This window comes from Grampus griseus, assembly GCF_964374135.1.
Source record: "Grampus griseus genome assembly, chromosome: 15".
Classification (NCBI taxonomy): Eukaryota; Metazoa; Chordata; class Mammalia; order Artiodactyla; family Delphinidae; genus Grampus; species Grampus griseus.
The window spans coordinates 87,911,304-87,936,657 of NC_139009.1; the positions used below are offsets into that span (position 1 = coordinate 87,911,304).

The 25,354-nt window shown below is 47.7% G+C and overlaps 1 protein-coding gene across 7 annotated transcripts in view; it reads left to right on the forward strand.

The window, feature by feature from the left end:
• LIMS1 (LIM zinc finger domain containing 1) overlaps positions 1 to 24,996 on the forward strand; it is a gene marked incomplete at its 5' end in the record, with an annotated part of 94,992 nt that extends 69,996 nt beyond the window's left edge. For 3 of the 7 annotated variants that reach the window (XM_082672820.1, XM_082672822.1, XM_082672819.1), the window contains 10 exons: positions 7,819 to 7,978; positions 14,680 to 14,746; positions 15,381 to 15,501; positions 15,854 to 16,003; positions 17,256 to 17,406; positions 17,920 to 18,012; positions 18,783 to 18,831; positions 19,885 to 19,960; positions 20,141 to 20,332; positions 22,319 to 24,996. In XM_082672820.1, coding sequence (XP_082528946.1) covers positions 7,819 to 7,978; positions 14,680 to 14,746; positions 15,381 to 15,501; positions 15,854 to 16,003; positions 17,256 to 17,406; positions 17,920 to 18,012; positions 18,783 to 18,831; positions 19,885 to 19,960; positions 20,141 to 20,288 — 1,015 coding nt within the window. In that variant the 3' untranslated portion in view covers positions 20,289 to 20,332; positions 22,319 to 24,996. Of the gene's footprint in view, positions 1 to 4,149; positions 4,490 to 7,818; positions 7,979 to 14,679; positions 14,747 to 15,380; positions 15,502 to 15,853; positions 16,004 to 17,255; positions 17,407 to 17,919; positions 18,013 to 18,782; positions 18,832 to 19,884; positions 19,961 to 20,067; positions 20,333 to 22,318 lie in introns of those variants that run through there. The other 4 variants (XM_082672816.1, XM_082672817.1, XM_082672818.1 and 1 more) reach the window with 4 other exon arrangements.
• Between the last annotated feature and the right edge of the window lie 358 nt (positions 24,997 to 25,354).

Sequence of the window (25,354 nt, forward strand, 5' to 3'; positions counted from 1 at the left end):
TGAGCACGTAGCAGAAGTTCCGTATGTTCAGATGTGACACGTGTGATGTAGGGAAGTTACTTGAGCAGTTACCTTTTAAGAAGCTGAGACCCCAGCAGGAGGACTGCCGAGGCCGGGCGCCTGCCCCCCACCCCGGGACGCCCTTGGGGCCGAGCGACCGTCCGTCCACCCCTCCCCGTCAGCCGGCGGCGCTGCAGCCTCGCCTCTCGCTCCTGTGTTGTTTGAGCATGAGGGGCGCGTGGACGGCCCAGGGACTCCCCTCTGCCCTGAGAGCTTCTCTGCGAGAACCAGCTCCTGGGACGAGGCCGGTAGGGGCAGATGTGTGATGAAGGGCCCACGGCTCTTCCAGCTCCTCCCTTCAAACCTCAGCCTGCCCCCAACCCAGCTCCCAGTTAGGCCACACCTCGGTGATTAAAAAAATGAAAGGAGGAAAGAATGAGAGGCGGCAGAAGTGTAAGCAGACGGAGTGTCGTCTACCCTACGCGTCGGCCGCGGTGCCCTTGTGCTGATGGGCAGAGGGCACCTGGGGCTTGGACTCCGGTGGCAGGTCGGTCTCTCTGGGGCGACTGCGCGCCCTCGTCGGCACGGTTCCAGCTGGAAGGAGAGGAAACCGGGAAAAAGGAGGGTCTCCTCCTGCTTCACCTTCACACAATGTTCCCGAAACAGCAGAGCTTCAAGAGCAGAGGGACGCTTTACTAAGTTTCCAGCACAGTCTGAGAAGAAGGACCTCGTGGAGGGTGTGGAACAGTTAGTAGCTGGTGGAGAGGAGGGTCGGGACGTGTTTCCTGTCCAGGCACAGCCTCTGGCAGCTCTGTCCGTGGAGAGATTGGCGAGCCTGGCTGCATTCGGGGTGCTGGGGCAACAAAGCACGACACACCAGATTTGCCCTAATCGCGACCTCAACTCTCAGCCTTGGTGATCAAGGATCACGTCATTCTTTAGTGAGCGCTTCAGTTCATCAAAGGCACAGTTGAGATTAGTAGGACAAACACAAAGTAAACAGTAAGACCCCTTACTGTTCATTCTGTACATCTCTGTAGCATTTGAATTTTTTTCCCAAATAACATGTATTTACTCTTTTTCCCTTCTGTCAGTACGATTATGTGGTGGAGTGACATTTCTGACTTCCTTTTTGTACTTATCTGCGTATATGTGAACTTGATACATGTGCATAATAAAATTGGGACTGCACACCTATTAGAACAGCTAAAATGAGTAATGATAACCCCGAATGCTGGCGATGGTGTGGAGGAATTGAACCTCTCACGCTTTGCTGGTGGGCATGTGCAGCGGTGCAACCACTCTAGAATAAACAGCTTGGCAGCTCTCAAAGAACTAAACGCACCCTTCTCACACAACCCAGCAGTCTCGCCCTAGAGCACTTACCCCAGAGAAATTAAACCTTATATTCACCCAGAAACTTACCCACAGCGGGATTCACAACAGCCCCAAACCGGAAGCTGCTGAAGTGTCCTCCAGTGGCTGATGGGTAAACAAGCTGTGGTGTGTGCACACCACACAGTACTTACTACTCAGCAGTGAAAAGAACAGGCAGTCCACATATGTGGCAACTTGGTGGGTTTCACGGGCATTTGCTGAGTGGAAAAGGCCAGTCTCAGTTGGTCACAGGCTGCGTGATTCCCTCGACGCAGCTGTCTCAGTCAGCTCGGGTTGCTGTAACAAAAATGCCATAGCTGCATGGCTTAAGGAAGGGTTTGTTTCTCAAGGTTCCAGGGCCTGGGAAACTCAAGATCAAGGCTCCAGCGGATCCTGTCTGCTGAGGGCCCACGTCCTGGCTGGTGGGCGGCTGTCTCTAGCTGTCTTCTCGCCTGGGTGTCTCTGACCCCATCCTGGGGGATTAACGCCCCTCCCTCATGACCTCATTCGACCCTGCTGACACCCCACAGGGCCATCTCCAGATCCCGTTGCCTTGGGATTAGGCTGTCAGTATGAATTCTGGGGACACAGAGATTCAGTCCACAGCAAAAACATTCTCTAAGTTACAGTTACGTGGATGGAAAACAGACTAGTGTGTTGCTGGAGGGTGGGTGTGACCATCAGAGGGGACGTGAGAGAGGTCTTTGTGGGGATGGAAAAGCCCCAGGTCTGGATGGGGGTGGCGGTTACACGAATCTACAAGGTGTGACGAGGTGACACAGACCTGTACACACATCGCGCTGGCGTCAGAGTCCTGGTTTTGATTGTACGTAAGATGTAGTCACTGGGAAGCTGTGTGAAGGGTACAAAGGTCTTCTCTGTACAATCTTTGTAACTTCCTGTGACTATAATTATGTCAAAATAAAAAGTTTAAAGTGTGATTGCAGGTCCTTCACATTAATTCCTTGCTGGATGAGAGACTTCATTGCGTCGTGTGTTCAGGAACCATCAGCTTCTCCGCAGTCCTGCTTTCCTGTCTAGTAGAGATGGGACTAGTCGTTATGGGGGGAATGAGATAATTGGTTACGTTTTCAGATGTGCCAACAGCAGCTGATTGTCATGGTTTCCCAGAGCAGGTAGATGGGTGATTAGCCCCTTTCCCTCACCAACAAGTATCTGTCACGCATCTTTGTGTCTGTGTGTGTCAGTGTATCTGTGTGTGTCTTGTGTGTCAGTGTGTGTCTGCGTGTCTGTGTGTCAGTGTGTGTCTGTGTGTGTCTGAGTGTGTGTGTGTCTGTGTGTCTCTCCACACCAGCTGTCTCCTTCCCTCTCTATTCCACACGGTCACTGTAAACAAACATTTTTTAACCATGAGGCTGTTTCTTTCCTGTTTAAAGATGGCGAGCCTCTTGCTCCATCCCCTGCAGGCTCTGGGCTGGGACCATTCTGACCTGTACCCTGAGATCCTTAGGGTTCAGAGTGAGGAGAGCATGTCTCATTTTCTGCCTCTAGCCCCATTTTGTATGCACTACCCAGCCTTTCTAGATAACCTGTTTTGCTCCCCAGTAATTACGTGTAACCGTTTTCCCACAGAGAGTTAGCATCTCGTCTGTGGGATCAGACCACCTGGGTTTAAATCTCGACTCCACCACCTACTTACTGGTTATCCAGCCTCTTTGTGCCCCGGTTTCCCCACCTGTACCTCCTGGGTACACGACAGTGAGCACCTAGGAACGCTGTTTACAGTTCTAGCCGTCATGCTGCCGACGTCTCAGACGCATTTTGTCTGTTTGCTGATGATTTCATGGCCCTTCTGTCTCTCGTGTGACCTGCTCTGTCAGTCAGTGTGCCTTTCACCTGCTCCCTAGGTTTTCTTTTTTTCTTTTTGATTGATTAGAGCGCTAAATATTTTTTTTGAAAAAAAAAACCCACTAAATATAATTTCAGCATCTTATATAACCATGTAGGTTTAAATTTTTTTTAATTTTTAAAAAATTATTTTCTTGACGTTTTAAAATTGAAGTTTAGTTGTACAATATTGTTTAAGTTACAGGTGTACAAGATAGTGAGTCGCCATTTTTAAAGGTTATGCTCCATTTATAGTTATTAGAAGATATTGGCTGTATTCCCTGTGCTGTGCGGTATAGCCTTGTAGCTTTTTCATTTTATACGTAGTAGTCTGTGTCTCTTAACCCCCTGCCCCCGCCTCCCCTCCCCCCTTCCCTCTCCCCACTGGAAACCACTAGTCTGTTCTCTGCATCTGTGAGTCTGCTTGCTTTTCGTTGTGTTCACTAGTCTGTCGTATTTGTTAGATTCCCACCTGTTCCCCTTGGTCTGGTGGGAGGCACAAGGGTGCCAGGAGGTCGGTTTGGAGAGATTGGGCCCCTTTCACTGCCCCAGGACACGTGTCCTCATCACTTCACTGCCGACCCTGGTGCACTGGAGCCGACGGTGGTGTGCAAGGAGCACAGCGAGCCTGCAGCGCATCCTTTATCCTTTATCTTCTATCCATGATAAAGACCCAGAAGGACTGGCTGCCTTGGTTACAGGCTCAGCTGGGGCCCAACGGAAGGAGTTGTAACTGGACGCCGGCTCTTCCCCTGCTGAGCCTGGGACTGAGCTGTCACTGCGCCAGAGTCACAGAGCAGGGTTCATGCCTGCACCCCCTGCACAGCTGTTCCCTCCCCCCTGAGGGCGGCCGGGCTGCCACACAGCTGGTCCCGTGTGTGCGGGGAAAGTTCCTGGAGCTTCCAGACGCTCAGCGAATCCACACCGTCTCGGGCACAACTGCCTTGCCCGGAGCTCTTAATGTGAAAGGGCCGGTGCGACCCTGGAGCCGCTGACGTGTGGGAGCGGAGAGGGGAGTGACCGGGACGCCGCCTGGGTGTCCGTGCCTCCGTCCTGACCCGTCCAGTCCCCCGTTCCGCTCCGCGATGGCACTCCCAGGCCCGCGCCCCGCTGCCATCCCGGAGGGCGAGGAGGTATCCCCGGCGGCCTGTAACGGGGAACACCGGGCGCCATGCGGCCAGGATGAGAGGGCCGTGTCCAGGCTGCAGCGCAGGCACAGCGACGTCAGGGTCTACAAGGAGTTTTGTGACTTCTACATCAAATCGTGAGTGCCCCTCCCAGCCCTCTCCTGGGGCTCGGGTTCCCTGCCTTGGGCTTTGACATCACCCCACCTTCAGTGGGGCCTTCCGGGGTGGAGCGGGCGTCCAGGATGAAATGCAGAAACGGAGGAGGAGAGCGCTGCCTTCTCGCTGCCCGTGCAGCGCTGAGGTCTCCCTGTTGGGAGCTGGGGGTGCCTGGGGCCTCCAGGGCCTCATTAGCCAGAAGGAGCATTTAACGGCCTGATTCTCTGTTTCCACCCATCCTTTCCCTGCGCTTTTGCAACAGATGTTGCTTCTCTTTACAACTCCTGAGGAGCTCTGTTTAAGACTAATTGGGCAATTATAATTACACTGTAACCAAAATACTTCATAAACTGTCACGACGCTTTTAGGGTTTACATTTCTGCACTTCAATGCTCGAGGTTTTGCTTTGCACGCTTTGATAAACGAGGCACTTGAACAAGGGAAAGCTCGAGGAAGTCAGGTTTTCTGTGTGCAGCTGATGTGTGGAAGCAGGTCGGCCAAAGCAATTCTGACCAGACAGTTACGAAGGCTTTTCTGTTCCCCAAGGTTTACGTTTCCCGACGTGGAAATCCTTTTTTGAAAAATTAGCCTATTAATTATAACTAACCAAGTGACAGCTCTATCATCCCTGACTTTTAATAAGTAGCTTGTATCATCTGTGTTAACTGTGACAGTCACTGTGGAAAGAATGTGTGTGTCAGTTTTCCATCCATGGGATGTTGGCCATCGGGGACACTGTGCCTGCAGGGTCGGGGGTGTATGGGAACTCTCCGTATCTTCCGCTCAGTTTTGCTGTAAACCTAAAACTGTGCTAAATACACCCATTAAAAAAATACACAGTGCCAGAGGGTCAGAGACAAGAGAGAAAGGGAAATAGTGTGAACAGTTGAGTAGGTGGGTGAGACTATTGGTTGGTTGGTTGTTTTCCTGGAAGTTTCCTCTAATGTTCTGTTTCTTTTCCTGCTTGTTATTAAAATGAGTACTTCTTCAAAAATACATATTACTTTATCTCTAAAACTACTTTATTTTTCCTGTGTGTGGGGAAAGGTTGTTTGTATAATGTGTCTATTTTCTAACTCTTTGAGTATTTGAACTTGAATGTAAATGGTCTATAGTGTAATGAGTATAAATAGGTCATTGATAAACATTTTGATCTTGGGACCCGTTTACATTCTTAAAGCAACATTGAGGTCTCCAAATAGCTTTTGTTTTATCAGCATTTACTGTATTAGAAAATAAAACTGAGAAAAATTTAAGTATTTACTAGTTCATTTAAAATAACAATAAGCTCATCGCACATTAATAATATTAATACATATTAATATTCATTACGTTTTTATGAAAATTGTTTCCAAAATGAGAAAACTTGGGGGGAAGAGTGGCATTGTATTACATTTTTGCAAATCTCATTAATGTCTGTCTTGGTAAAACTGTTTCACCTGCATTCATCCTTCTGCAATATGTTGTTTCACATGAAGTTTATAAAGAAAATGTGGCCTCCCACAGAGATGTGGGAAAAGGGAGGACATTTCCACCCGGCGAGGGTCACTGATCTAGGAAATCATGAGTCAGGATGTTCCAGGATTTCTTCTTTTGTAGGTCTCCTGGGGTTCTACTAAAATCGTTGAGAATTTGGTGACTCTTCTGAGAAAGTTTTAAAGTAACAATAATGCTTCCTATTTGAGTAGCATCTTCTGGTTTCCAAAGTGGTTTTATGTGCTTTTTCTTACTTCGTCCTCAAAATGGTCCTAGGCCCATGGGGGCAGCTGTGGGCTGAGCACACCTCGTCGACGGATGCCTGTGGATGCTGGCCCCCACTTTGGAGAAGGGGGCAACAAGCCTTTCCAGAGCTTTGATAAAACTACCGCTGTTCGTCTGGCTTATGGCAAAGCCAGGTGACGAAGGGAATTGATGGGCTTTTCTCCCTGATCCCAGTAACTCTGCAGTGACAAGTAGAAAAGTTAATTGAGCATGAGACTCAGGTCAGGTTTGCCACAAGCAGTGGGGCTGCCTCCCTTCCTTCCTCTTCTGGTGGCTTTGATTGAGTTTTGCTTGGTGTGGGGTTGTGAACAGGCGCTTCTGGTGGAGTGTGAATACCACAGGGCAGGATACTGCTGGGTGAGAGCTTTGGAGGAAGAGGGCGGGGTTGTCTTCCGCTGGGGTAGAGGGGGGTGAAGCGTGCGCCGCTCCAACCTTGCTAAGGAAGCAGCGAGATGTAGGCTGTGATGGGACGGGGCAGCCCGTCTGCCTGTGGGATGGACCCCCGCCCACCTGCCGCCTGGGGGGCTGGGAAGGTTCGTCGGCGATGACTTCCCCAGGTGGGCTGACAGGGTGTCTGGGTGGACAGAAGCTGCCCCAGGGCCGGCCACAGAGCAGAGCGTGCGCTCTGAGTGGGGTCTGGATATCTGAAAATAAACTTGCAAACCACGAAGCTGGCTGGGCCAGTGCCTGCTCTGCCTGGGGACCTTCCCACCTGGAGGCCGTTCCTTTATGTGAGATTCAGAGTAAGCAGTGGTCTGGTCACGGGCTTGACTGTATACTTTTCCTCCAGGCTGCACAGGGTTGGGTGGGACGTGGGCCTTTACTGGCAGCACCCGCGTGTGCTGGGGTCCAGGGGGACCCCGGCCCGGACTCACCAGCCGGGGTCTCGTAGAGGATCCTCTCACGTCCTCTCGAGCATTTGACCTGATGCCATCATCTGGTTGTGACTCGTGGGCGGGGGACCTGGATTCTGGGCCTGTGTCTCCTGCGAGCTGGACAGCTTTGCAAGGGTTGGGCTCGTTGGTCTCTGGACCTGCACTTCACCATCTGTAAAATGATCTTCAGAGTGGACAATTCTGTGCTTTTAAGATACATTTTGTAATATTAGTGTTCAACGTTTGTCTTCCCAGTTGGATTATAGGGCTAAGGCGTTTGGCGGGTTGTAGAGCCACTGAAGCTGCGTTCGGCAGGCCCTCACGGCGGGTGCGAGGGGGCCTGCGTCTGGCCGGGCCTTCAGCGCGTCCGGACCCGCGTGAGGGGGACTTAATGAGGCCACTGGCCAGGCTGTCGGCTCAGCCCTGAGGCGGCTCTCGGTGCCCCCTGCATCGCTGCCTCCTGGAAGGCGGCGTGGGTGCAGCGTGGGCATTTGGCAGGGGACTCAGGAATGTCGGCGAACCAGAGGGTCTGCACCCCGGACGCTGGGTGGGGTTGAGACCTTGGGTCGCAAGCGGGAAAGTGGGCTTTATGGACAAGATACGATTGTTGTGGCCTCAGACTGAGCTCCCGGGAAGGGCCGCCGTCCGTGACCTATGTCCCTTGTGTGTTGCAGCAACATGGCCAATGCCCTGGCCAACGCCAGCTGTGAGCGCTGCCGGGGAGGCTTCGCGCCCGCCGAGAAGATCGTCAATAGCAACGGCGAACTGTACCACGAGCAGTGCTTCGTGTGCGCCCAGTGCTTCCAGCAGTTCCCCGAGGGCCTCTTCTATGAGGTGGGTACTGGCGGGCGGGCGGCGTGCGCGAGGGCAGGGGTGGCCCTGGGCAGTGACGCTGGCGGGTGTCTGGGGCTCGCCCGCCGGCCCTTCAGGTGCCCCCCGCCCCGCCCCAGCACGGCCCGCTTCCTCTTGCCCCACAACTCCCAGCACCTGTGTCCTAAAGGGGCTCTTGTTTGGGGAGGAAGGGGGCACCCCCTCCGTATCCAGCTCTTCTCTGTGTCTCCTCTTCTTCCCCAACACTTGTTCTCCCTGATTCTGTGGTGTCACCACGTGGCCCGCGCTCACTTGTGTTCATTCTGACCAGTCCTGGAACCCCCTTCTCACGTCTGCTTTGGGGGTGCTGGTCTAGGGATGACCCCGAACTGTGAGCGAGGACGACAGTGTGTGTGTGTGTGTGTGTGTGTGTGTGTGTGTGTGTGTGTGTGTGTGTGCGCGCGCGCGCGCGCACGTGTGTGATCACCTCCTTACGCGTTTGCATGTGTCTCTCTATGTGATGATACGTATACATAGAGTTATGGGATGCCCAGAGATGGCCACTGTTTGATTTCTCCTTCTACCAAGCAGATTTTAAACTTTTTCTGTGTTACAGGCCATTCATGAGGAAGGAACGGTGGTTTTTAAAGGTCATTAGTAAGTCAGTTGTTGGCCAACTCGACAGCATTTTCCCATAGAAACAGTGCCCCTGGGAGGGAAGCTCCCGGCCAGCCTGTGGCGCAGCGTGTCGAGACACAGCTCAGGGAACACCATGTTATTCACTCAGACGCATTTTTCCAGCTCCTGCTGTGTCCCAGAAACCCACGTTCCCTACGACAGAAACCTGTGCAATGGGAACGAGAATCTCTCTTTCCGTGAAGGGCAATGGCTTTCGGGCTGGGAACGGCAGGGGACAGTTTGGGGGGCTGAGCGGAAGAGGGGACCCAGTGACCCACAGCCGGAGGGTGGGGCTGCCCTGGGTGCTGAAGAGGGTGAGGGGAGCAGGGGGAGAGGGGGTGGGGCGGCGGCTGAGGTCTCATGAGGCTCTCTGGCCCCTAAGCCGGAGCAGGGAGGTCAGACCCAGGGCACACTTACGGGGCTCCAGGGAGCCGGCCCCCGAGCAGACATTGGTCTCCACACCCCGGAAAGCCTTTTCTTCCTTGAGGCCCAGAGAGGCTGAAGTGCGCTTGCTGACAGCAGATGAGTGACATAAATGGGATGCGAACCTAGTTTGGTCCCTAATATCCGATACGGTGTTCTTTCCCTGACGTACGCTTTTCCAATCTAAGATCTTTTTATTGAAATGCGTAATTATGACAAAGGCTCAGGAGAGAGATTCCAGGGGAGCAACAGAGAAGAAAGGCAGGCTCTGTTATTTCCATGGTCCGCTGTTCCCTCTCTGTCGCCTTATCTTTCCCATGCTGTGCGTCTGCTGGCCATGTCGTGCGGCAGCACCGGGTGATGAGGTGAAGCAGGCGGCGCGCGCAGTGCCGTCGGTTAGCCGGCCCCGGACTCGCTCCAAGCAGGGTCCCCGTCCCCGCACTGCGGGCCCTCTGTGCTGCATGGCCCGTCGCTGTGGGGCGTCCCGTGTGTCGTAGGGTGTTAGAGACGTCCCTGGCCTCCCCTTACATACGCAGTCGTGACAGCTGGAAGTACCTACACACATTGCCGGCTTTCCCCTGGGGAGCACAGCCACCCTCGGCCGCGACCTGCTGCACTAACACCTCTTCCCGTAGGTAATGAACTTCCCTGTGCTGGCCGCAGGTTGGTTCTAAATGGCTCGTTCCCCAGGCCGTGTACGCAGAGCCCTGCACAGAACAAGACCTCCCTGTGGTCCGTCTCTAAGAATCTGACTGCAGTCAGAGTGAATTCTTGTGCCATAAAATGTGTTTAGAAGGTACTTCTAGAAAGAACTCACTTAAGAAAGACCCTAAAGAAAGCATACACCTTCTTGTGTAAATTGGCCCAGGGAGATAAGTACAGGCAGACCTCAGGTGGTGTGGGTTTGGGTGCAGAGCACCCAACAAAGCGAGTGCGGCAATACGGCGAGCCGCACGGACGTTTTGGTTCCCAGACGCAGGAAAGTTGTAGCCACACTGTGTGTAGTCTGTTAAGTTGCAGCGGCGTAATGGCTGAAAAACAACATACACACCTTAATTTAAACTAATGCTGTCGGAAAAATGGCGCCGGCAGGCTCGCGGGAAGCAGGGTTGCCACAAACCTTCAGTGTGTAGAAAACACTATCTGCGAAGTACGATAAAATGAGATGTGCTTGTGCGCATCCTTGGGCAGCTCATCACTCAGCTGTAATGAAAATACCGTCGTCATTTACCAGAAGCCAAGACATACTTTCTGTGTAGTGACTAGAACCGGCTCCCCAAACTGAAATTCAGTTTTCTCTTTTAAAAGAGTCTACTTCTACATTTTAATTTTAAATAACTTTTAATTACTAATGATCATGAAAGTTATCCACCTTTTTTTAAAATATAAATTTATTTATTTATTTATTTTGGCTGCGTTGGGTCTTTGTTGCTGCACACGGGCTTTCTCTAGTTGCGGCTAGCGGGGGCTACTCTTCGTTGCAGTGCGCGGGCTTCTCATTACAGTGGCTTCTCTTGTTGCGGAGCATGGGCTCTAGGCACGTGGGCTTCAGTACTTGTGGCTCGAGGGCTCTAGAGCGCAGCCTCAGTAGTTGTGGTGCACAGGCTTAGTTGCTCCGCGGCACGTAGGATCTTCCTGGACCAGGGCTTGAACCTGTGTCCCCAGCATTGGCAGGCAGATTCTTAACCACCGCGCCACCAGGGAAGCCCCCAAAAGTTATCCATCTTTTAACTTTATCCATATCGGAAGACAGTGATCAAATAAGAACAAAACACTGCGTGTGATTCGTGATCCTTACTTTGGTGTTGCGGTTAAATCTTGAGAGGGAAGCCTGTCTTCCTGGGCTGTCGGTGTTGCCCATCATTCTCCAATAACGTGGAGAGGTGTTTGTAAAACGGCCAAGTCACAGGTGGTTGATGAAATGCCATTTCCAGGGGGAAACACCCATTTGGCCTCCAGGCCCTGACACTGTGTGTGGCCATGACACCACTTCCTAAATCTCATTTTGTGACATCAGGGATTTCCTCCAAAAGGATTATCTTAATTTTTCCCCAAAGGAAATGGTTTGTGAAATAAAGTGCGTTCCAGAGTGACGTGATTCCAGAAAAGTTACCGACAGGATGGAGCGGGGGAGGCCAGGCAGCCTGCCCAGCTCGGCTCAGGACACCTCACCTTTCTCTCTCCTTAGTGTGAATTCCCCCAATGTGACCCCCGCCCCCCCATCACAAATGCATAACAGGAAAGTCCAATTTGTGGTGAGTGATTTAGTGGGAAGACTTTACAAAGAGGTTACTTCCCTGGTTTCCTCTAATATGGAAGGAATAGTGATTCCTCAGGAAGCTGGACCCTGGGGGCAAGGCTGGTGGGCAGGAAACCTGGGAAGACTTCTCACATCTGCATGTGGCTGGAGGTGAGACCATCAGCACAGTTTCCAATTCTGAGCTTTCTTTAAAGCGGCAGGATTCTTCTTTTCCCCCAAAGAGAATCTTCACGGAACTCCAGACCAAACTTAGAACCATAAAAGCAGGGCTGCTCTTGGCCAGAGTCCCCTCCCCATCCTGGCGGGTCGCGGGCTTCTTTGGCATTTTGTTAAACGCTGCGAATTTGGAGCATTAATTTTTCTTATTCTACAGACTTGTTCTATGATAAACCAGTTCTGGGTTGTACCTAGAAAGACAGTATTCCTGGAAGTTTGATTCTTCCACCTTGACGCGTTCTGACGTTTCTTCTTTTCACACCCTAGAGTTTTACTTTGGATCAGCCTCCGGCCTTTCTCCTGCGCTCAGAAGTCGAGCCAGAGTGTGTCTGATCATTTCTACGTGCTTAGAAAAGAGGCAGCTCGCTCTAGCAAAAGAAGCTCTCCCTTTTCAGAAGTCTTCATTTGGGGGAGCACACCCCGGGCATGCAGGGGGGTTGCCATAGGGATGGCTTCAAGGGCCCATTTCTGGACCCTCAGATTCTGGTCTCAGGGACTGTTCATCCTAAAATCGGTTTGCCTGATGATATTTTTGTATTCCCGATAGCGCTTAGTCCTCGCCCTTGACGAAAGGAAGGGATGTGAAATCCTACTCTGACAAATTGCTCTAGGACCCCAATCAGAAGAGATTTGGGGGGCTCCCTAAACCCACAGGGCTACCCACCTTTCCCGGCCTTATGTGTTCTCTTGCTAAGGATGCAGCCCAGCTGAGGAGCCGTATCGGGTGTTCTGTATGCGGATGTATGGCAGGTCTGGGAATGTGGGGAGTCGTCGTGACAACGGTCTTTTAGGACTTTGCCCTAATCTCGTCCCCTAATTTCAAAAGGACTCATTGTTTTAAGGCAGAGAGAGGCGTGCAGAGAGGCTGCAGAAGGGCGGGCGTGGTGGGAGCCGAGCAGAGCAGGCGTGCCGCTCACCGGGCCGAGCAGGTCGCGGTCCAGCCGGGCTGCGTCTGCGTCCGTCCACGGCAGGGTCCTTAAGCCCCACCGTGTCCTGCCCGCATGAATCACAGCTTTAAAGACTTACTCCAACCACAACCGGCCCTAAGCTTTTCAGTCTTCTACTAACAAATACAGCGTATATGCCAACTGCTGGCCTCCTTTTGCTTTGTTTTTTTAAGCAATATGTGTCTTTCTCTTTTCATTAAATGCAGAGTCATTGCTGATCATTTCTTTTATTTTTCTCCTTACACTTGATTTTAATGGGTCTCAAAAGTCTGTGACAGATCTTTGATCGAGTTATTTCCATCGAAAATACTGATTTTAAAAACTGATCAATTAAAACTGCCACTCGCGCGTGCACACAAGCCACAAAACGCTATCCTTCTGAAGGCTTTACGACGCCTTGTTACCATTACCCAGCCTTTCACTAGTAAACTTAAGTGGCAAATTGAGACAGTTTCAGTCTCCTTCCTCCACTGAGCAAGACGAGGTGGCAGGTAAAAAGTTGATCATTTCTAAGTACAGTTATTTCTGCATTTTTATATTACGTTTCTTTAAAAACTTACTGCTGAAAGCTCGATATCAGATTTCTATGGATGTACACAATATATGCTCAGGAAAGGAACACATCTCACTTATAAATAACTTCTGCTTTGGGCTACAGGTTACAATGCACTGCGACGCAATATTGAGTAATAGTGTATAGAGTTAATACCTTCTGTTTGTAACTTTAAAAAATAGACTCATTGGGCTTCCCTGGTGGCGCAGTGGTTGAGAGTCTGCCTGTGGATGCAGGGGACACGGGTTCGAGCCCTGGTCTGGGAGGATCCCACATGCCGCGGAGCGGCTGGGCCCGTGAACCACGGCTACTGAGCCTGCGCGTCTGGAGCCTGTGCTCCGCAACAAGAGAGGCCGAGACAGTGAGAGGCCCGCGCACCGCGATGAAGAGTGCCCCCCCGCCCCGCCCCGCTCGCTGCAACTAGAGAAAGCCCTCGCACAGAAACGAAGACCCAACACAGCCAAAAATAAATAAATAAATTTATTTTAAAAAAAAATAGACTCATTAAATGTATCAGAGCTCATTCATTTGAGTTTTAAAATGAAGTAAGACTTTTTCTGGCACAAGATAAATCTGCTTTGCCCGGATGCCAGTTAAGCTGTAGGGGATATGGTCAATAAATTGAATGAGCTAAATCTGCAGCTGATTTCCATAATTGAGGAGATTGAGTTGACAACTGGAACATCATTAAGCATGGATTTTGATAATCAAACAATATGTGATTTTGACAAATAACTTGTAAGGAGCTCAGAGGTTCAAAGGAACGCATTATATAATTCCCATGACTTATTTACATGAAAAGGGTACAAGCAACCCCCAAAATAGAAAATGAATCTAGAATTAATGTTGAACCCTGAGTCTTCCAGTGGTCAGTCATCTTCATCCATGGAAGCATGAAGTAATGGTGAGGGTAAAGAGTGGCCCTGCTCATCTCATTAGGGTTTGCTTCTCATGTAAATAATTAAATAGTGAATAAAATGTAACATTCGTAACATACCTATGTTTTCATCATTTGTATACCAATAATCATTGTAATGACAATCCAGAAGAAGAAGAATGTTAACCTTTAGGGCGTTATGGATTTGGAAAGTAAAACAAATTTTAAAGTTTCACAATACATTTTAATTGCAGAGAAATATGGTAGGATGACCAGTTAAAGACCTTGGTGGAAAAAGTATTGTAGCATAAAACTTTTGGGGGGAAATGAAAGGAAAACAATTCAAGGAGAGAAATGAAGGATAAATTTTCCACCTGTAGGAAAAGGATATTTTTTTAAACGGGTTTTGGCCCCATTTAAAAATGTTTATTTTTTTAAAATATGCTAGCATATTTACTGTTCGTAAGTACGTATTTTCAACGTGGGGGGAGGTTTGTACGTCTGTGCACATTTTCCGGGGGGGTGTCTGTGGGAGGAGCTCACCCTTCTCTGGGGGCAGAGGATCAGTTCTGGCCTCAGCGGGTCTTTCCTGTGCCCACACTAGGTGCCAGGAAGGTACCAAAGTGTGTCTGCCTTTACATATCTCAGGAGGATTACAGATTCTGGGCAGAGCTCTAGTCCAGAAACCTCTTTCCTACAGTCTCCGCAGAAAAATTCCATTCATCCCGGGATTGTTTTCTATTTACAAGTCGCTGGTACTTTCTGTTTCAGTTTGAAGGAAGGAAGTACTGTGAACATGACTTTCAGATGCTCTTTGCTCCCTGCTGTCACCAGTGTGGTAAGTTCCACTGCCCAATGCACGGTGAAAAGTAAGTTTCCTTCAGAACGACCTCATAGCACGTGCTCATAGGAAGGAAAGCGTGCAGGTGCGGTGTTTTGTCAGCCCTCTTCCCGTCAGTAATGTTAATGACGCTTCTCAGGGCCTGTAGGGTGAACGTAAGCCCAGGACTCACCGGACTTCTGTTCGATGCCCCGTAGGATTCCTTTCTTCCCTGTCAGTGCAGCCCGGGCGGCCTCAGCGGGGACCTTGAGACGCGCAGGGGTGGCCTGCGTGTCACACAGCAGGAGAGACTGGGGGCACCGAGTAGCATGCTGACAAGGTTGAATGAAGGAAGAAATTAAGTACGTGGTACAAGAAAACGTGCAGTGGATTTCTGTTTTCTGTGTCCATGACCAGAAAAAAACAAAAAGACCTTCGGGAGAGGGAGAGCCCAGTACCTCCTCTGGAAAAGCAGATTCAGAGATGTGATAGACAGCCTGAAAGTGTGGCAGCTACAGAACCCAAAACAAGGACTCAGATGACACGGAAGCACTTTTCTAACGTAGCGCTTTGTGCGGGAGCCGCACACGTGGGGAAAGGGGCGGCTGAGGGCGGGGAGGCTGCGCTGCAGCCCGTGTGCTCCTCTCCGCAGGGGAATTCATCATCGGCCGAGTGATCAAAGCCATGAACAACAGCTGGCACCCCGAGTGCTTCCGCTGTGACCTCTGCCAGGGGGTCCTGGCAGACATCGGGTTTGTCAAGAGCGCCGGGAGGTAGGAGCAGGGCACCCTGTCACCCGTCGGGCACGGGTGGGCAGAGTGACCCTCTGCGCTCGCGCGTGCTCCCTGGGGCCTCGGACACGGAGTCGGGGCATGGGGCCTGGTGTCTGCGGGAGAGGCTACCGCAGGGAGTTTCTCAGCCATCAGTCTGGTCCTCTGGGAGGGATAAATAACTCTCCGTGTGAAAAGTCGGGGCTCGGTTCTGCTCTCTTAAGCCCAGCGGTGATGTTTAAAGAAATGGTTTCTTTAATTTCTTTTCATAGATATGGGAATCTTTTTTTTTAATTATTAGGAAGAACCTTAGATCTTAAATTTAAGCTTCTAAAGCCGTTCTGGCTCTGTTTAGACATCTGTGTCGCCCCTGCCATAACCGAGAGAAGGCCCGAGGCCTCGGGAAGTACATCTGCCAGAAGTGCCACGCCATCATCGACGAGCAGCCTCTGATATTCAAGAACGACCCCTACCATCCAGACCACTTCAACTGTGCCAACTGCGGGTACTGCAGTGTCTTCCTTTTCATTGTACAAACGGAGGGAACCAGGGGTCACGCTGATGTGTAGTCTTTCTGTTACTCTGGCACCCAGATCGGTTTCCTTCAACTTTTAATCTGGAAAACGTTCAAACTGTAGAAGGGTCTGGAGACTAATACCTAGAGAGCCGCCATACCCTTTGTTCAGTTTCACCAGGCAACATGTTGCCACATTTGTGTGTGTGCGTGTACACGTGAACATATACACATACCTTTAAATAGTCAGCTCGTATTAGAATATCCCTAAGGATTCCCACAACTGTTTTTCATAACCACGTTCTTCCAGTCCAGGATCCCCCCACAAACAAAAAACTTAAAAAGGTCTTATCTTGGTACGTGCATAACAGGGTGTGACATTAGAGTGTTATCTTAAATTACATTTGTTACTTTTGCTGTATTTACACCTAAAGGGAATTTTTCTTTTTTCCTCAAAAGCTCACGATAAATTGTTAGGCTGTGAGCTTCGGAATCTGCCTTCTAATATAAGAACTTAGTGGAAAAGACACTTTACTGTAGTCGGCGTGACCATCCGTGCTAAGTTACGGTAGGGCGTGGAGAGCTGGGGTGAAGGCTGACAGACAGCTTCTTTTGGGAGTTCAGTTTCTACCTTATCTCGTTCTCTTGCCTGTCCTCCCTCGGTTCATTGTTCGTGAGCACTTCTAAAGAATCGTTTAAACCCGATGAAATTCATCTTGATTTGGGGCCATCTCTGTTTATTGACTCAGGAGACTGAAAATAGTAGTGAACGTAAGCATTTGGAGGAGGGCCGGTCTGAGCGTTCCGTCTGTGTATTTTCTGTTCACCTAAAACTACTCTTAGCAGCTTGCTAGTGAGCGTCAGTAAGTGGAGCTAGTCTCCAAACTCCTTGGTTATTTTGGGAGGATAACATCGGCGGGTCTGTCCTCACGCCTGGGATACTCCTCCCCAGCGTTTAAGGAAGACGAGGGACTCTGAAGTGACGGCAGACAGGGGACGGTAGCTGTGGCCGGCGCGGTGGTGTGTGGCCGGCTTGTCAGCACCGCACGAGGCGGAGGTTTGGGTACGAATCTGAAGCCTGTTCAAGCGTCTTGATCAGACTACTCTGACCACCTCCGGGGGAGAAAAGCAGCTACAGGGGTCGTTGCGGGTTCTCTTCGGAACCGCGGAGGCACAGGGGCTGCACCGACTGCCTGCCCGCCTCGCCGCGGTGCTGCTCAGCGGGTCCCTTTCTCGTGGGCAGGAAGGAGCTGACCGCCGACGCCCGGGAGCTGAAGGGGGAGCTGTACTGCTTGCCGTGCCACGACAAGATGGGGGTCCCCATCTGTGGCGCCTGCCGCCGGCCCATCGAAGGGCGCGTGGTGAACGCCATGGGCAAGCAGTGGCACGTGGAGGTGAGTTGCCCGCGGAGCGGTGACCGGGGCCCTCGCACGCCCGGCGCTCAGGTGCGCTGGCGAGGCTGGGAGATGCTGAGGGGCACATGTGGACCTCGTGGAAGACTAAGAACATAGATTCTACACGGCTCTGTGACCTCCAAGTGGCGAGGCAAGCAGTGCTCTTGCTTCCTAGATCCTTGAGGCAGGAGGTGTCCTGGTCCAGCCCAGAGACGTGTCCCCACGCTCACCTCTGTCCTCACTCTGTGCTGTCGAGTCTAGGCCTCCGGATGCCTGGACGAAGGCCGGATGCTCTACAGGGTCACCTGTGGCCCAAGTGACATAAGCAGCCCAGGGTCTAGGCCTCCGGATGCCTGGACGAAGGCCGGCTGCTCTACAGGGTCACCTGTGGCCCGAGTGACATAAGCAGCCCAGGCTGTCACGGGTCTCCTCTGAGCTGCTTCAGCTTGGGTTTTGCTTCGCTGTGTAAATAAAACATGGCGATCCAAGTATGACTAACGCAATTTCTTCCAGCATTTTGTTTGTGCCAAGTGTGAGAAACCGTTTCTCGGACATCGCCATTACGAGAGGAAGGGCCTGGCGTACTGTGAAACCCACTACAACCAGGTAGTGACGGGGCTCGTGGAATACTACGCACGCTTGTATGGGCCTGAGCCTCTCAATACTTAAGTACAAGGAGAGCTCTGGGAAAACGTACGTTGGGCTCCAGCGATTGCTTTTTAACGTTTCATTTGGAAAATCATTTCAGGCTCGCAGAAAGGTTGTAAAATAAAAAAATACAAAGAAAATACCTGTTTTACTCAGGTTTACTACCTGCTTCAGCATGTGTGTGTCCTGCCCTCTCTATGAAGACGACACTTACGTGAATGCACGTTTCCTTATATACAAGTTTATGTACACATATAAACACATGCGTATTTTTTCTGAAGCATTTGATGATGAGTTCCCCATGGTCCTTTACTCCTAAATACTCGAGTGTACATTTCCCAAGAATACGGGAATCTCTTATGTGACCATGGTTATCTGTATTGATGACTTCAATCTGTCCGTTTCAGTTCTGTCACCTGACCCAATAAACTCCTTCTGGCCTTTTTTCCACTCCAGTACCAGACCCAGTGTAGGGTTTTCATGCTCCTTTAGCTTCCTGAAATCCAGACCATTTCCAGAGCCTTTGTTTTTGATCATGATGAAGAGTAAATTCTTTTCATTGTAGGAAGTAAAAACTAGTCAGTGAACTTTTGCTGATTCTCTCTCTAGTAATGGCAAATTCTGGGTTTAGGTAGCCAGCTATTTGTTTTTAAGTTGTACAAAGAACTGAAATTATTTATATTAAGTGTTTGGTGTTCTGATACTTAGTTGTAATTTTTCATTTTCAGCTATTTGGTGATGTTTGCTTCCACTGCAACCGTGTTATAGAAGGCGATGGTAAGTACCTGCAGTGGTTTTAACCTGTAGGGCACCGTTTTGACACAAAAACCCTTGGGTCATGTGAAGATTGAAAAGGGTTGTTTGGACTGCGATCGTTACCGGTTACTTTTCCCAAGTGTTCTCCAGCAGGGAGACACTAACTCCTGAGAGGTGGGCTGGCTGCTCCTTTAGGCCAGTGCCAGAGGGTCGTTACCATAGGAGCGGCGACCCCAAGGCCTCTCCTCCTTGCAGTCCCTCCTTCCGGAAGCTGCAGGGCGTGTTTCTTGGGAGCACTTAGGAAGGGCCCCCTGCACCCTGGCAGTTATCTCTAGGTGTTTCCAGGGCCCTCCCCCTTGTCCCTGATTGATGTGGACGGGAAGGAAGCAGCTGTGTTTGCCAACAGGCGCAGCAAGTTCTGCCAGAAGCTTCCTGGCGAAGTTGCAAACGTTCCTGCTGCAGCCTCTGAGCAGAGAGCCTAACTCGGCCAGTGCTCTCTGAAACACTGCCCGCGTGCCCTTCACGAAGGGGTGGGTTCAGGAAAGTGATCTCTAGTGCCTTTGGGAATAAATCTTACCCCCGCCCACGGGAGGCAGCTGCCAGGGGAGGGAAGCTCTTGCCCTAGTGCTGGCTTGGAAGACAGGCTCCTGCAGGCCGGTGAGTCAGTGTCTGGACTTTGTTTTAATTACCTGCTGTGCTAGGAAAGCCGGGCGCGCCGTCACAGCTTGGCAGTTGGGGCAGGGCTGGGGGGCGTTGGCGTGAAGATCTGGTACCTGCCGTTTGGATGCCTCACGGGAGAAGAAAACATTAACCACCAACACGGGTTGAAAAGACAACGGTGATCTTCCCTAAGGGGAAGCCTACAGTCGTGGGAAACAAATGCAGAGCTGGGGTTGTGTGTTCTGACAACGTGACGAGATAAATTAATGAATAACGTCGACTGAAGGTCAGTTAATGGCCCTGAAACTTTAGTGCCGTGTGTGGCTCTTCGGTGAGAAAAGCCCTTGAGGAGGGCAGCCACCCCGGGAGGGGACGGGTGGGTGTGGTGAGTGACGTCCCCCTCCTGTCCCCTAGTGGTCTCCGCCCTCAACAAGGCCTGGTGCGTGCACTGCTTCTCCTGCTCCACCTGCAGCGCCAAGTTAACGCTCAAGTAAGTCTGCCCTCGGCTCCCGCGAGCCCCGCGACGAGCGCTTAGGGGACGCTGTTAACAGAGTTTAAAAAGAATGATCTGATGCCTTATTTCTTCTTTCTGTTCAGGCCTTCTAAGAGCAAAGCTTCTTCCTTTAATTGTTCCCTGTTTTCTCCTGTTCCTTCTCTGTCCTGCGCAAAGGGATAAGTTTGTTGAAATTGATCTAAAACCAGTCTGCAAACACTGTTATGAGAAAATGCCAGAAGAATTTAAGAGGCGACTTGCCAAACGGGAGAGAGAAGCAAAGGATAAAGACAAGCAGAAAAAGAAAAAGCCAGTCTGTTTGTAAACTTTTCTATCCCTCTGTCAGCATTTTCACTGCTTTCTCCTTTGGTTAGTCCTTTAGAATATGTTTTCATTCTGTTTTTGTCTCTTGCGTTTTTCGTTACTTTCGGGCATGTATCTGTAGCCAGGAGAGGTTGAAATAGAAGCATTTGTCCCATGTAGAGCTGGTCCTTCTGCCTAATTATTAAAGTTCCACACCTTGAGAAGGGTTCACACTTAACACTGGCTTGTACTTCACTTTTGTCCCTGAACCTGTAGACTCTCTCAGCTCGTTTTTTTAATCACAATATGGTATAGATTTCTTTTTTCTTTTTCCAGTGGATTCAAAGGGAAGAATTCTAATCTCCTAATAGAGACTGGAAAAGTTTCAAAGTATTCTTGTCCGATAATTGCAGCTTTTAAAATCCTGGTTTTTGGTTTCTTTGCCTAGAATAATATAATTTGATCAATTCCAGTGTTGCATGTTCTAAGTTCTGTATTAAACTGAATCCTCTCAGCATGTTTCCTGTCTAAGCAGAGACCCTCTAAGGTACATAATAAGATACGGCATCTCTGGTGTGTGTATATGTGCTTTCATTCACTGCCCACATGCTGCTGGTTATGAACTCATTTTCTTGATGTTTTCAAACTCAATTGTATTCCTGATTTTTATGGGAAATATTTCAATCTTGGAAATTCTCTTAAATTGCTAGCATGATTGTCCCAGTTCCTTCATAGTACCATTGTGTTATGAGCTCTAAAAGTTTTTTTATTGTTTAAAATTAAAGAGGAATTAAAATTCAGATATAAGATTAAAACAACGTAAGGTTTGTTTAGCATTATCTCTGGGAGCAGGGATAATTTATTTCTTTCATCAAAAACATGGCGGTTTTAATATCTTTTGTTCTAAGAAGACTTTGGGAGAACTTTTAACTCAATGGTACTATTTAAATCAAATTGCTAGTTGAAATGTAACATCATGTGAATAACTGTCAGCATTAGGATCTCTGAAAAACAGTAAAAATAATTCCCATGTGGTGCTTTAAAATAAAAGATTTTTCACTTTAAATGTGTGGTCAGGAATTAACTTTGTCATTAATGTTGTTCTTTAAAATTATATCAGCAGATATAATAATATGTCACAGCTGACAGCATATCACTGGACCTGTCCCAAATTTCACAGAAAATGAGCAAGTTGTAAAATTCTGCATTTGCTCCATTCACAATTAAGGACCCATGATTTCAATGGTGATAAGCGCTCATAACTGTCAGCTGGAGATGTATCACCCATAGCTAGGAGGCCGTCTCAACACCTGTCCACAATTGTTTTACAAGTGAATTGAGAGTGTGTATTGCCCTGGCTTTTTAAAAAGAGTTGAGTTCTCCGTACATATGCCATTCACAGATGTGACCACAGACCACAGGTCACAGATGTGACCACCTGGTCCACTTGTGCCCTTGAAGAGTGATTTAAAGCTTTCTGTCAGACAGCCAACCAAAATAACCTATATATTATGTTAGATTTTTTTCAAGATGCTTGTTAGTGTTGTGGGGATGGGAGGCCAGGAAAGATGAAACCTCACAGCTACATGATATAAAATACTAAGTAAGATGATTTTGCCTTCAGTAAAGAGAGGATCGTTCAAATTACAGAAATACAGTTCTTTGCTTTGAATGACTGTTCTTTAAAGTGCTCTCATGGTACTTTAAAATGTGATTGACTTTAATTATCTGAATTTTATTTACATTATATTCCCTGTATACTTAGCACAGACTAAAATGTATCGATAACATCCATTCTGTATTAGATAGATGTACAAGATCAATTTACAAGGGCAACTTCCTTCAAATGATATTGTGAATATTTTATGTTTACCGTAATGATTAGAATTGAGATTAGAATTATAGTTTTTTGCTAATATGAATATAGATGTAATATGCATAGTGTCTTAATTTACTTCAGTAAAATTACTGCACGTTATTTGTCTGTCTGTATACAAATGTTGACTACATTTCCACTAATTTCTTTTTTTTTATTATTATTGTTATCTTTAGGAATAAGTTTGTGGAGTTTGACATGAAGCCAGTCTGTAAGAAGTGCTATGAGAAATTTCCATTGGAGCTGAAAAAAAGACTTAAGAAGCTAGCTGAGACCTTAGGAAGGAAATAACTTCATCTTATTTTTTCTCTTCTCTGCAAAGATAAGAGATGACAACATTGCTTGACCTAATACACCCTTCCTTAAAGCTGTATTGCAAGAGTTGAGAGTGAAGAAGACCTATTGGATGGTTTTCTTCATCTCCTTTTTCTCATTAAAAAAAGTTTGTGTAATCATATTTGAAACATGGATGAGATCAAAATTTGCCTTTGTTGGTAACCCTTATCAATTTGAAATGGCAACTGTACTTAATAGCAAAAGAAACATGGTTAAGTGTTAAATTTTAATTGAGGTCCAAAAAGTTAAATATAACTTTTAAAAATGAAAGTAAGCAGCCAGCTTTTACGTGACTCGGATAAAAATATAAACGCTATTTTACTTCGTATTCAAAAGCAAATTAATTGCAACTGCAGTTTGGGAGGATATAAGAAAGAAAAACCACCAACCAGGAAAAACAGACCTTATGGAATCTTAGTGCATTTATCAAACTAGTGGCAAATGAACACACACATTACTAAGATAAGAAGCAAGTATATTCAGAACTACGTGATGGGGGGTTTTGTTGTTAGGGTTATAAACGCCTTAATTACTGTGCTTAGTTTTACATTTTGTTCTCCTTGTGAACTTCTTCACACAGTTACTTAACACAGTAGTTATAGCTGATAGTATTCCTTTTTAAATTTTGTGCAAAACAATTTATACTAGGTATCTGAAAATACAGTATACTTTACAATATTGGGGAAATGAAGTATTTTTTAATGTATTACAGCAATTACGCTTCTAAGGTTAAGGTCAAAGATGTAGTCTTAGAATAGGACATGAAATTAAATGTTATGTAGTTTGGAATGTATCACTTTAAAAAAAAGTGAATGTATATGTGTTGCTCTTATTGCCTTTATAACCAGCTAATATCTATGCTTTATACATAAACGAACTTGCCTTGCCTTAGAAAAATACATACATTAATCAGGAATTCTAGCTGTTTAACACCTTACAAACTAAAAACAAGTGCACTGACTGAGATTTGTAAACTCAAATTCATTTACCACAGCCATGATTATATGTTAAACTTTTTTTCACTTTTTGGGGAAACACATTGAAATTAATTTCTGTAATCTTACTAGAAGAGAAGGATGTTGATGTGTGTTTCAAATTTTTCATTACAAATCTCATAATTAGATTTTATTTCCTATAAGTAGGAGGCATAAATGACACTTTTAAATTGCAAGAGGAATGTTTAGGTATCAATTTTAGGTTAAAAGTGGTGAATTACTTTACTTTGTAAAAAGTTTTATCCTGAAGTTTCTGGACCAGTCTTTCCTGATAAACTTGTATGCAAAGCAAATTTTGTGAACATTTTTTAAATGTTGCTGCTGCTATGTTATCATGTAAAAGAAAATTGCCAAGGTGGACTTAGGGGGAAATTATTGGTTTTTCCAAAAATTGCTGAAATACTGTTTTACCATTAAAAAAAAAAATCTCAGGATGCTACCAGTCTGCCATTAAAATATTTGTATGCATGTATTTTTTAAACATTTGTGCATGCACTTTACAGAGTAAACTGTATTTCAGTTAATTTATAACCAATTGCTTTATTTTTTAGTGTTCTTTTAGAGTTCAAAGAATTATCAGTGATTGAAGATAATCAATATATAGTTCAAGACTGTGCTTAGAAGTCTGAAACTGTCTTTGCATTTGACAGCAAGAATCAGAATCCCTTCAGCGTGCCTTTGTCAGCTAATATATGACCAGCAACAAAAATCTTCAAAGTATTTATTAAATACTATACTGTGGATACAGGCAGAATAGTGCAGGGTTTTCAGTCTGGGGGTCTCGATGCCAAATTCCTAAATGCTCTCCCACCAGAAATTCGGAGCAGAAGGCGCCCATTTGCCTGTGTTTCTAATCACTGGGAAGAGGCATGGGCTGAACTGCTGCTCGGTTCACGTCTCTCCTGTAGCAGAGGTCCCACTGCTCACCCCTCTCATAAAATACGAGTTCGTATTTCCTGCAAGTCTGCCTCATTAAGCCTCCAAGGCTGTGGGGTGTTTTATCCAGACACACACCTTCTCCGCTGTAGGGGACACAGAGCCCTCACTCATGGGGGGAGGAAGGGCTGAACAGTTGTCAGTGGACGAGAGGATGGACTTGCTTACTTCACGGTGTTTCGCACGGCTTCCTCTGGCCGGAGAGAAACTCAGGCTAGTGAGCGAATCTTTACTTAAAATCCTACAAGGCCGTTTGAAATAATTCACTGTTTACCGCTTCTATGTGGTCTTTTTCTTATCAAGCCTAAGATAATTGGGAAAACGTTTGGGTACAAGTCAAACGTTCTTTGGATCATGTTCAAAGCCTTATTAACATTGTAACTGATGGTAGATCATTTTGCCTCATTTATTTGCCAAAATAGCAATTTCTAAATTAAGGAAATTTTGAGGTCGGCTTACAGCATTGTTATTGTATTTCATTTTAGATTGTAAGCTCAGTGGCAGGGACACTATGTCAATAATTGTGTTTTTATATAGCAACCAGTGCAGTATACTCTTGGTGCTTAATAAATGTTCATAATTGTTAAAAATAACTGTTGTGTTTTGCTTAACTTGAATGGCTTTGAGACGTGGAACCATGAGAATATAGGACTAGTGCTTAAGAAAGCTGTTTTGGAAACAACCTAAGCGTCCATCGACGGATGAATGAATGAAAAAATGTGGTCTGTATAACAGTGGAATATTATTCAGCCGGAAATAAGACGGGAGTCTTGCCATTTAGGACGACGTGGATAGGACAACTATGCTGAGTGAAATAAGTCAGAGAAGACAAATACTGGATGATCTCACTTATATGTGGAATCATTTTTTAAAAACCCCAATAATCATAAAGCAAGAATCATAAAAAAAACAAGAACAGATAGGTGGTTGTCAGAGGTGGGGTGG